This window comes from Rhipicephalus microplus, chromosome X, assembly GCF_043290135.1.
Source record: "Rhipicephalus microplus isolate Deutch F79 chromosome X, USDA_Rmic, whole genome shotgun sequence".
Lineage (NCBI taxonomy): Eukaryota > Metazoa > Arthropoda > Arachnida > Ixodida > Ixodidae > Rhipicephalus > Rhipicephalus microplus.
The window spans coordinates 159,729,137-159,742,238 of record NC_134710.1 but is presented as its reverse complement, the minus strand read 5'-3'; the positions used below and the strand labels follow the sequence as shown (position 1 = coordinate 159,742,238).

General features: G+C 44.0%; 1 protein-coding gene across 4 annotated transcripts in view; it reads right to left on the bottom strand.

Moving 5' to 3' along the window:
- Window positions 1–820: 820 nt before the first annotated feature.
- LOC119177072 (heat shock factor protein) overlaps window positions 821–13,102 on the bottom strand; it is a 94,287-nt gene continuing 82,005 nt past the window's right edge. For all 4 annotated transcript variants that reach the window (XM_037428450.2, XM_037428451.2, XM_075878069.1 and 1 more), the window contains exon 11: window positions 821–1,606. In XM_037428450.2, the coding sequence (XP_037284347.1) occupies window positions 1,284–1,606 (323 nt within the window). In that variant the 3' untranslated portion in view covers window positions 821–1,283. The remainder of the gene's footprint in view (window positions 1,607–13,102) is intronic.

Here is a 13,102-nt window from a genome sequence, read left to right as displayed (position 1 = left end):
TCTCTACTCCCTCAGGCATGATGTACACATGCACAGTACTAAGGAGAGCGGTTACTGCCTTGACAAATGCAGGTCTACTTGTTGAAAGGTTGACTACACATCCTAAGAAAGCACAGATTTGTGATTTCTTAACTCGGTTGTAACAATTCTAACTTAAATTGAAAGAAAGTAGTGGAGGAAAAATCACCTTTTCTCTCAGTGGGATTTGAACACACAAGTCCAATGCTCTATAATGGAGGGTGCTCCTCCGTCCACTTTTTTTGTAGGGTATTCATGTGTGCTTACTACTTGGGAGAGTTAGCTAGCACCGCTCCTAGCCCAGGTGGCGAGTGTGGAACACTTCTTTTTGCAGCAAGAGGCCTGTGATATTTCCATAAAGGCTGACCAACAAAACATTGCATGCTACCTAAAGCATCAAGTCTTCTGGGATGAGGCCCTCACTATGAAAATGCGAAAGCAGGAGATTGTCCGAGAGGCTTGTTTTCTGTATTTTAAACTAATGAAATCAACAGACAATTAGTCCAAAGATTCTTCATGCACTCATTTTCAATACAAGTGATAATCATTACAATACAGTCGAGAAACTACAAATAATGTCCCCTGTGCTTTCATTGGATAAATTGTTGGTCGGTGTCATTAGCTTATAATACAGAAAACGAGTCCCTCAGATAATTCTTCTAATTCTGGAGACATTTTCCCAATCATACGTGGGTGAAAGCATGAATTTATTTCTTTGTTCTGTAGACGTACAACTTACTTAATAGAGAGAGTGTATCTGACCTTGCTTTTTTGGATTAAACTAAATGAAGAGATCCTCCAGTAGTATTCAAATTGCCTTTATTATTTTGTCCAAGCTTCCAGTCCTGAACAACAATAGAGGTGCACGTCAGTGGTCGTCAATCTTGTCAGTTAATCTTTCTTGACTGTGGTGTACAGTTTGACAAGTGTCCTCTCCATTCTTGATCAACCAGAGCTTGGCCTACAACAACGGCTACAATAAAGGGGGGCCAGCTCCAAATTTCAATTGTGCATATAATGTGCCGTGCATTTGGTGCAGTCTAGAACTAGTGTTGTTTTTTGACGGCATCACTGTATGTGATGTTTCCACTGCTATTGAATGTATAGTTAACAGCGGAGCATTTTAGAATTCTGCTCTAGATAGAATTTAGCAATTAGGTGCAAATGCACAACCACACGAGCCTGACTCAACATTCCAGCGTGTTGGATACTAACCTCAGGGCTAGCATGGTACACATTATATCTTGTGGAAACTACAGTCCACTTCACTTCTTGCTACCACCACGCCGTTTTCTGCCTGATGATGTGCCCCTCTTTCCAGCTGGGCGAGATTTAGTTGGCAAAACTGATTTGAAGTTTTGTTGGAACAGAGAGGAGGGAGATGCTGACTGCGAGCTATCACTTTGCTCACATGTACCTAGTGGGCTGGACCTGGGGGCTGAGGATTTGCTATTAGCAGCATTGAATGCAGCTGAACTTATTGGAAGTTCGTCATCAGACAGCAGTATTTCATTTTCAGGCTGGAATGAAGAGCATTCTTCAATGCCCAGGTCGAGGACGCTTGGTGTATACTTCACTAACTCATTACCTGCATTGAAAAAAAGACAAAAGATAAGCCATAGTAATCAATTTTTTCTAGACAACGAAAAATAAAAGTGTTCTAAATATTACATGCACATTTGTATAATAATAATAATAATAATAATAATAATAATAATAATAATAATAATAATAATAATAATATCTGGGGCTTTATCTCCCAAAACTACGATAAGATTATGTGGCATATTGAAAATATAGATTGGTACTACAAGTTTAAAAAATAATAATGCTTTTAATTATGGGCCTTCTGGATCAGTCCAGTTTTAATGACTTGGCTGTGAAGTCAAATTTTTCTCTGATCACCTCTCTCCTACAAAAGTATTCAGTGACATAAACTGCTGAGTTGATTGCCTGTTGCTCCTTCCAATGTGTACAATAGGTGTTGAAATTAAAAGGGCACCAAAGAGAAATAATGAATCAGTTTTAGACTGACAAACTGTTCTGTGAGAACCATAATGCCATCAATATCACCATCATAGGTTTCAAATCAAAGGAGAAAATCAAGTTCAAAGTGTTATTTTATATTTCGAACCGAAATCTCGCACGGATTTCAAAGAGTATTTATCATATTATGGCACCATTGGCATGACAAAACTTCTTCAGACTTGGTGTGCCAAATCTCTGGCCACCTCAGAGAACAATGCAATTCATTCTTACCAATTAAGAACCGCGTAAGCCCTAGTAGGCACTATCACGGCGGATGGCGCAGAAATTTCAAGGTGACGTAGCCAACCACATTTCATTTTTTGCACATTTTTTTGCTTAATCAGCTTCTTCTTGCAGCAAGAGTGGAGTCTTCGGTATTGTGAAAGAGTAGTTTACTAATACGAGAAAAACGATTTGCTCTTTAGAGTCCCTTTTAGTGCCACAACTTCGAGCCCTCAGCTGCACATAGAACTGAAAAACTAGTGAATCAAAACTTTCAGTCAAACAAACTTATCAAAATGCCAATTTTTTAAGAACAGACTAGATAAAATGAGTATCCAATGCACTGTGAACTTTTATGTTTTCAATTATAAAATATACGCCTACTACAATGTTTACATTCCAGGTTACGACAATTAAACCTGACTCCTAGATGTCTGCATGCAAAAAAACATCTAAAATGCTGAAATTGACATGAAAACAAAACAAAACAAATGATTACGATGTTTTCTAGAAAAAAATTTGAGGGCATCAGGATTCCTGTATCAACGAAGGTGAGCCTCTGTCTGGGCAGTTTGTTTAGCAGCAAAGGAAGATGAAGCACTTTCGCTAATTGCATCACTCACTTTTCAAACACTCACTGTTCAAAAACAAGGTGCAAACATGAAATTTGATGTCTCCCACTCTGATGGTATTCTCTAGTAGCCACATTCAGGCTGTTCTTCTCTTCACATTTGGGTCATAGCACATAGAAGAAATCAAATTCCCTGACCAATGCAATGGAAACCATTTTGTACAAGGCAGTGATTATGGTAACTGGGTCCATCAACGCAGTACTATTGTTAGATTGAGGGGGCCTATCAGCACAGTACTATCGTTAAAGTAAGGAGGCCCACCAGCATTATATAATCGTGATTATGGTGCCAGTTCCTATCAGCATAGTGTAATCTTAACAGTGAGGGGGCCCATCATAATCGCGGTGTAGCTATAGCGACGGGCCTCGCAACCTTAAAGCAATGACTACGGTGAGAGGGCCCGTCACTGTAGTGTATCGGTAAAAATGAGGGGGCCCGTTGCTGTAAATTGGGAGTCGTTTTAGACGCAACAGTCTAGCTGTAACCCCCACAATTATGGGAATAGCGTTACCGTACAGCAAAACGGTCATTGTGGACAGCGTCTTATAGTTTAGCGGGATAGCGCTTACGTGATTCACGTGCCCCAGGTTAGAAGGTGGCACCACCTACTGGAGGGCAAATAAATTAAAGAACAATCAAAAGGGAAAAAAAAAAAACCGAGAATGCTTGCCTGTGTCACCGCGTGAAGCAATGTTACGGGTTGATGCACCTTCTTGTGATGTTGAAAGCACATTTAGCTCTGTGCACTGAGAATGAAACCTCTGTTGCTTAGCGTCAAAATGGGCAAATTGTGTTGCTGCAGTGCATTCTGAGCACAGCTTCATGTAATAATGATGGAGTAACTGAGCTTGCAAGCCAGTCATTCACTGAAAGTCAGTAAGAACTCCGAGCGCCAGAGGGAATCGCCTGGGACTTGCCACCAATGACAGTGCACATAGAGGGTTTAAACAGCTCGCACCCAAAATCAATGTGTCATTAAATGGCATTCTCTGCACGACTTTCTGCACACAAGCGTTAAGAAAAAACGTGTTGCCCATGTTGAAATTTGAAATTGCAAGCTGTGACAAATTCTTGTTCTTGCAGGGCTCATCTCTTGCCGGGAATCCAATGTCTGATGAAGCTACATTAATCACAGTTTTTTGCAATTCTTCAGCATTAGAAAGAGTGAATATACCAGCTTTGCTGACAAAGTGTCGCATGATTTGCTTTCATGGAAAGCACTGTGCATATTTTATTTATTTATTCATACTGTTAGCATACATGCCAAAACAGGAGTCGCTCATCTGGGCACACAAATTTCAAAAGTCAATGCAAAAATAGAACATCTCAAAATTTGACACAAAGAAAGCAAAAGCAATGCAAAAAAAATAAATAAAAAATCCAACATTCAATGCGCACACTGCAGCATAACTCGGCAGAACACAGGTGAGCAAGTGAGTGCCTTATCACAGCTCAGTTCAACATTTCAAACGCGCATTTGAAATCTTTAACATTGTTACACAGTACAACGTCATTCCGTAACTTATTCCATGTGTCAATAGCGGATACAATAAAAGAATTCTTGAACGATTTTGTGTTATGCTTCAGAGGCTTAATGTGTTTGGTGTGCTTTGTCCGCGAATGCGACGTGTCTAGAGTGAAAATTTTTGTTATCTTTGTTTTGTAGATACCGTGGAATATCTGAAAAAAGAATTTCATGCTGTTGATATTCATTCTTTCGTGCAATGTGTAAGATAGCAAATAAAGCAACAATGAACAAAAAAAGAAGCCAGCTTTCTTTATACTATCTCTCATGTCTGCATATTTGCTTTCATCTATAACATATTGTTACGGATGTGATGGGTTTATTTACACTGCAAAATGTTAGCGATCTACCGTCACTGCCGAATCACCATCGCTCGAGAGCGTCCGATCTCTTCTTCTTCCTTGCTCTTTCAGTCCACGTTACATTTTCCTCCAGGCCAGACGAAGCTCACCGAGCGAGTAGAAGCGATCGGTTGTTGTAGTGCTTTAATCGGGCAATGTGAACAATTTGCGTCTTGCGCGAACGCCGGTTTTAAGCTGTCACTTTCGCAACAGCGTAAGTAATGTCACTTAGGCACTGAGCAATGACGAATGGTCCTGAGTATTTAGAAATAAACTTCTGGCAAAGTCCCTTCTTTCGAACAGGCGTCTACAGCCAGACCAAATCATCTGTAGTGAAAGTCACGTGCAGGTGTTTTGTGTCACTTTCGCGCACGCGTGGGCGGAAAGAGTTCAGAGCCGAGCAAGTCGACGAGCTTCTTCGGCGCGACACTGGCGTTTTCGTTCGTCGAAAAAGGAAGTATGGTGTCAAGGGAACTTTGGGGATAACGAGCATAGAGAAGAAAGAAAGGCGTATAACCTGTGACTTCGTGTTTGGCGGTATTAAAGGCGTATGTAACAAAAGGTAATACGGCATCCCAGTTCTTGTGATCCGCTGCGACGTATATTGAAAGCATGTTGATGATGGTACGATTGGTGCGCTCAGTGAAGCCGTTGGTCTGAGAGTGGTATGGCGTGGAATGGCGATACTGACACCCACAAAGCCGTAGCAACTCTTCGACAACGTCAGCGGTAAACTGCCGGCCGCAATCACTTATCACCACACGAGGGGCCCCGTGACGGAGTATGATCGAGTGCAGAAGAAACCATGACACATCAGATGATGTGGCTGAAGCAACTGCCATCGTTTCAGTATACCGTATCAGGTAATCTACGCACACAATAATCTAGCAGCGGCCGGTGCTAGACTTGGGGAAAGGGCCAAGTAAATCTATGCCGACTTTTTCGAATGGTGATGTCGGTGGCTTAACCGGCTGCAGTGGGCCGGCTTATGGTGTGGTAGGTTGTTTGTGGCGTTGGCAGACATCACAACTTGCGAAGTAGTGCTTGGTGGTCTTTCAGAGTCGAGGCCAGTATAAACGTCGGATACGGTGAAGCGTTCGGGCAAATCCAAGGTGCCCAGACGTGATGTCATCGTGCATGGCTTGGAATAGCGCAAGACGCAGGCATTCTGGCACGACGAGGAGTAGTGTGGAACCATGGCTGGTGTAATTCTTGCGATATAGTAGGGCGTCATGAATCACGAATGACGTGGCGCGTTTAGAGCTACGAGCCACATCAATCATTGGTTTCAGCGAAAGGTCACGCTGTTGCTCGTGACGGAAGACGTCTAAATTTGGGAAGTAGGATGAGATTGCAGCCAGGTAGTAGTCGAAATCATCATCATCAGCACATCCACAGTCGGAGATGGAAGACGAGATAAGCAGTCGGCCTCTGCGTGACATTGACCGCTCTTGTAGGTCACAGAATAATTATATTCTTGAAGCCATAAGGCCCATTGAGCCAACCGACCAGCTGGGTCACGTAGTTCGACAAGCCAACAAAGCGAATGATGATCTGTGACAATCTTGAACTGCCGGCCATACAAATAAGGTCTGAACTTTTGGACGGCGAAAACAACTGCAAGACATTCCAGCTCGGTGACCGTATAATTCCTCTCCGCCTTAGTCAAAGTACGACTTGCATACGCCACGATGTGCTGGCGGCTGTCGTGATACTGAACTAGCACGGCACCAACACCGATACCATTAGCATCTGTATGCAGTTCCGTGAGTGCCTCCAGGTCGAAATGGCACAATAGGGGCCCAGAAGTAAGCAAATACTTCAGCTGCTCGAAAGCAGCCTCACACTCAACAGTCCATCGGAATGGGGCGTTTTTGCGGAGCAACTCTGTCAGGGGATGAGCAAGCTGGGCGAAGTCTTTGATAAACCGACGAAAATAAGAACACAGGCCCACGAAGCTACGGAGACCCTTCACAGACGTTGGTTGCTTGAAGTCTCGGACAGCACTGATTTTTTGAGGGGCTGGTCGTATACCGTCCCTGTGGACTAGACATTCAAGCAAAAGGGCTTGCCGCTAACCAAAATGACATTTCTTTGCGTTTAAAACGAGACCAGCTTGTTTGACGCAATCTAGAACAACGCTAAGCCGATGGTTGTGCTCGTGGAATGTCTTGCCAAAAATAATTACATCATCAAGATAACACATACATATCTCCCATTTGAGACCGCGAAGGATGGAGTCCATGAATCGCTCGAAGGTAGCTGGGGCATTGCATAAGCCAAACGGCAAAATGTTGAATTCAAATAACCCATCAGGCGTTACAAAAGCAGTCTTCTCTTTGTCAGACGGATGCATTGGTATTTGCCAGTATTCAGACCTTAGGTCGACGGACGAAAAGTATGCGGCTGAGTGTAGACAATCAACAGCATCGTCGATGCGTGGTAGCGGATACACGTCTTTCTTTGTGACGGCGTTGAGACGGCGGTAGTCTACACAAAATCGCCAAGAGTTGTCTTTCTTTTTACCAATATAACTGGAGCTGCCCAGGGACTGCTTGACTCTTGAATAACGCCTTTCTGCAGTGCAGCATGTCGTTGACCTGATCGGCAGTCACTTGCCTCTCTGACGGGGATACGCAATAGGGTTTATGGTGTAATCGCGGTGTAGCATCTCCCGTGTCGATGCGGTGGTGCATATGGGATTTGGGCAACATGGAACAATGCTTAATGCTTGTTTTGAGCGAAATCAAAGACTCCTGCGTAGCGTGTAAGCACCTCCTCGAGGACATTCTGCTCGGAAGAAGGCAACGACTTATTGATCATACGATTAATCTCGGCTGAGTAGTTGGGCGCAGTCTGACTGATGGCTCGAGACTCTGAGACCATTCTGAAGTCAATTGTGGCCTGCTCCTCGTACCTTCCCAGTTTGAATCCAGCTGGTAGAACAACAGGCTCTGAGGCTGCGTTGAGCGCCCACAAGCAAGCATGTCCGTCGATGGCTGTAAGGACAGACTGTGGGACCAGCACATTCTTCTTGATGGCGTTTGCATGATCAGGCTCCACAAGTCCAGTGCAGAGTCCTGAGCAAACATGAGAAGAGCACACGGGTACAAACACTGCTGTCCGACCAGGGATCGTCACATCTTCAGACAACGAAAGCGCATCGATGGGCAGAGTCGAAAAATCGTCAACTATTGCAGCGGAGAACATACTTTGTAGAAGAATCTCTCTAGTTCCACAGTCAAGCGTAGCGCCGCATTCATGAAGGAGGTCTATCCCTAAAATGACGTCATGAGTTGCGCGAGCCAGTACCGTGAATTCAACTCGGAAATTTTGTCCACCAATCATGAGTACAACTGAACAAATACCAACAGGACATAACGCTTCGCCTCCAACACCACGAAAAGTTTCTTTACGATTACACGCGAAAATAACATTGTGACCCAAGAAACGATGTTTGAAACGAAGACTCATAACCGAAACAGCAGCACCAGTGTCTACAAGAGTGAGTATCTACACCGTCTATACGCACACGCACTTTGTTCATCAACATCACTGCAGAAGGAGGCATTGGCGAAACTGACCGTCCCGCGACCGCACTCCAACGGTCGCACCAGTTAGTTTCCAAGCTGATGCGGGGAAGGTGACCGACGACGCGGAGATGGCGACCGGCGGGACCGTGGCGGAGGCGGTGTCAGGCTTCGCTCGGAGGCGGGAAACTCGCTGCGGAATTCGTTAGGCCATTGCTGTCGGGGACGGTGGTAGGCCGAGTGAGAGGTCCAGGTTTCGTGCATACGAGGCGGGTACGCCGAAACACGTGGCGGCACAGGCGTTTCGTACATACGAGCTGGATACGTCGAAAAACATGGTGGTGCAGGCGGCCGTCTGGGACAGAAGCGCGAAATATGCCCTGGGAGACCGCATGTGTAGCAAACAGGGACTTGTCGGCTTGCATTAGCAGGAGCAGAGGTGGCAGAAGTAGGCGGAGACGGGTCGTGCTCCGCAGGAACATTTTGTGATGACACATAGTAATCTCCTGGTAGAGGCCTGGTTGAAGACGGTCGGAGGTCCGCAGCGGCACGTCGAGATAATGACATCCGGTGGTGGCCGTGACCCGTCAGGGAAAACGGAACCCGCGGGCTAAAATCTGCAGTTAATGAGCGTGGTCGGTTTTCAACATTGCGCTCTCGCATCCAGTAGGGAAATGGTTCGGGACACGCAGCGAACGAGCATTGGTGGTGAACGTCACCTGCTTGAAGTCGTAGGAGCTCTTCTCGAACTACCCGATGTACGAGGAACGAAATGTCTTCGCAGGTGGCAACGTCCATACTTGCAACAGTGGGAACATTGTCCAAACGCCCGAACTTGGGTAAAATTCTCCGGGTCTTCAACGCCTCGAATGCACGACACTGCTGCCTGAAAATAGAAGGAGTGTTCAAGTTTTCTTTCGTTATCAAAAAATTGTACACGTCCTCGGCGATGCCTTTTAACAAATGACCGACTTTGTGTTCGTCAGACATATTTGCGTTGACAATCCCGCAAAGCTTCAATATTTCTTCAATGTAGGTTGTGCACGTTTCGCCGGGAAACTGAGCTCTACGTGACAGCGTTTGCTCAGCTTTCTTTTTTATAGAACTCGTGTCCCCAAAGCAGGCCTTCAGTTCCTTAACAAATATATCCCAAGTGGGGAGGACATGTTCATGGTTCTCAAACCAAAGCAAGGCTGTCCCGGCAAGAAAGAATACTACGTTCACGAGCTTTGCCGGTGCGCTCCATTCGTAGTACAGCTCACTCTGTCGAAGTGTTTTAGCCAAGCGTCCACGTCTTCGTCAGTTTTACTTTAGAATATTCGTGGCTCAGGTGCCCAGTAGCATGGTTGTCGAGGTCGACGACCACCTTGTGCCGTGTCAGTGGCACTGGTGGATGCAGCAGCGTAGTATGTCAATGAGATTGCTGTGTCGTCGTTCATGCTGATGTTGTCCGGGAGTAGGCCAGCTAAGCATCTGCTTCTTCGAAGAACTTCTGCTGCGGGGTCCAGGATGGCAAGTAACCCAGCACCGCTCCACCAAAGCTGTTACGGATGTGATGGGTTTATTTACACTGAAAAATGTCAGCGCTCTACCGTCACTGCTGAATCAACATCGCTCAAGAGCGCCCGATCTCTTCTTCTTCCTCGCTCTTTCAGTCCGCGTTACAATATCAATATGATTTAGCTGAAAACACAACATGCCGAAAAATGTAATTGAGTCAGTGTAGACAATAAAAAGTGAGCTCGAGATCGTGCACCTAAGTTCAACCATCAGTTCGTTGTCTTTCCTGCCACTCAGTACCGCTGTCTTGGAATTGTTCAAAAGCTCATACTTTTGCCATACCGTTCACGTTGCCGTCCAATACAATGGCTGAAGATTAAAAAAAATAGGGACAAAAAAAAAGAAAATGGTGAAGAAGGCAGGTGTGACGAAATTCACTATGTATGTAGACCTCTGAACAGCTGTGGCTGCGGTACATTGTGCGCCAACGTCACAGGTAGAATGCTAACCTATAGACCTCCTTTGAAAACTTCACCAATATGCCGCTGCTTTGATGTATAACTTCGCAACCGTAAAGAGCAGCAGTCGCTGTGTTTTGAATACTACAAAACGAGAATCGCATAGTGCTGTACTGAGAACTGAAAAAAAAAAAAAAAAAACCCTAATCTAATTATATGTGGCGAAGAATGGGACGTGCTTATCAAAAGGCTCAGATGATCCATGGATCGCTCCAGACCAAGAAGTCGAACCAGTTGTGTAGTCTTGTACAATGTCGGCAACTTCATGAGAGCAAAGCAAAGCCGTCTAAGGTTGTGCAGGTGAGAGCACCGGCGATGCGCTTGTGCTTGTTCCTGCATCTCACTATTTCAGGTTACTGCTTACTTTCAAGTGTACCCAGAAAATAGCCTTTCAAGTTGGTAACTGTTACTCAGACAAAACTGTTGCTGAGATGCAGCTTTATACACCACCTATACATGGGCAATCCCGAAAAAAAAAAAAAAAAAAGGGCCATTTTTCTGACTTGTCTCGTTTCATTAATCCTGTCAGTCCCCAGTTTATTATATTATTTTTTTCAGTCTAATTTTTACAAATATGTATAACTATAGTAGTTTTAAACAGATAAAAAAATCTATGCTTACACTTTTCAATCAAGAGTAATTAGCAACTAAATTAATTTATGAATTATATATTTTGTAATATCTTGATCTTTTCTTTCTTGATTTCTTACTTAACACTATTTGGATGGAATAGCACAATCCTCAACAGCCAAAGTTCATATTTTTCACACGACACTAAAATAAATGTCCTACTACTGCACTGTCAAAAGAAGCTGCTTCAGTGAAATGCATGAACCGTACTTCTGCAATTTCTTCATTCATCCTAATTTGTTGTGTACATAAGGTTGGCACCGCATGTAAAGAAGATACTAAATAACAGCTCTTGAAGATGAACAATGCTTATGTTTCATAGGAGCATGCTGACTTACCTACAAACTTATGATTACAATTGAAATCACGTTTTTTTTTTATTAAACTGCTCCGTCCAAAAATTAGACAACGCACACAAAAATGACGAGGCCAGCGCAGTAAGGGTCACAAGTAAAAAGGGGAAAAGGAAACACAATTAACAGTGCCTGAAGAACTAGAAATGTACTGAACTTGGGTCATTTGGTATTCCATTATTAAACTGCTCAGCGAAAAAATTAGACAACGCACACAGAAAAGATGAGGACCAGCACATCTCATTATTAGAATACCAACTAGCCCAATCCCACGCTTGGAATCACTGGGCCAGAAACGGTCAATGAATGCCATGACTTTTCCCAGTAGCTCGAAATTCTCCAACTTTTCCATGTTTCTCCAGTCGCTAGACACCCTGCATGCTTTCTCTGCACCCACAACTAAGTACTAGTATCATGTTATCGGTTGCTACATTTCTCATCATGCTTCCCGCTGTACGTTCCCTCAGCTTTCCTTCTTTTCACTACCTTCACTCACTACCCTTCAATCTCGACTGCACTCTGCATCTGCTCTTCTTCATCCTCCCGTGTTCCAATTGTATGCTCAATATGCCATCTAGGACAATGCAAAACACTTGAATGCACACTTCACAATGGCACTCTAAAAATAAAACTACCTCCTCTGCCCTTACCACTTTGTTCGTAGAGTTCATATTGCTGCGTAACAGCACCAGTTACAACACTCTTGAAAGAAGACACTTCGTTTATGATTATGATAATGGTGAAAACAACGGAAGAAACTGGCACTGGCTGTTTGCTTTGGGTGGTTCATGTAAAAGATTTAATCACATGCCACTAGAAGGTCTTGAACACTTGTCAGCCTCCGGTGTTTATTTGCTCATTACAGAGACCGTAACTTAGAAGTACTTTTTGCTGGGCTAGTTTTACTGGGCTAGTACTTTTTGCTGGACTGGGCTTTCTCTGTATTTTTTTCATTCTTCCTGTGGTGTTTTAGGTGTCTAGAATTTTCCCTCCTTACAAAGACTGATAGTTAGAGGTGTATTGAGTATAGGTCAATGCATCATGAACATATTTAGTATCTAATAATGTCAGAAGTCACTCATCTCTGATTGGTTAGGAGAAAGTAGCAGATAACCACTTCACTGCAACAATATCATCCTTTAGATATTGTTTTAGTTTTGTTTGCTATTGATCTGACGGCGGTCATATCGAATTCGTTCGATTCATACGTGGTCGGTGTTCATACGGCATACACCTTGCCCTAATTGCCTGGTGATCTGTGCCTGCTTGGCTAAATTAAAGTTTTTTTTTTTTTGCTGTACACACTTATCTTATTAAAAGGGCCCTGCAACACTATTCGAGCATGGTCCGAAAACGTTGCCAATTGGTAGTAGAGGCTCCCAGCAACACGTGAGCCAAATATTATAGCACAGCACGCGGCCTGGAATTCACAATAAATGATCACAGTCAGCTGAAAATTGCTTTCCCTTCTCTCGACAAATGGCCGAATGTGCCCAAAAATCACATGTGAATTACCCATCTATCAGCCATTGCCTGATTTGAACAAGCGTGCATGTTCAAATCACGTGTGTGATCACATGCAGTGTGATCACACACGTGCGTGCGTGATCACACCAAAAAAGTGCACACATTTGAAGAAAAAAAAAAGAAAAAGAGTGCTCAAGGTCACAAGGCACATGTGACATTTTTCTGTGGCCCTGCCATCCCTCCCTGCTTAGCTTCCAGCGCTTTCGTCGGGACGAGAGAAGAAAGAATGCAATTGTAGCATGCGACAAACCTTTATAACTCCACTCGCACTGGATGGA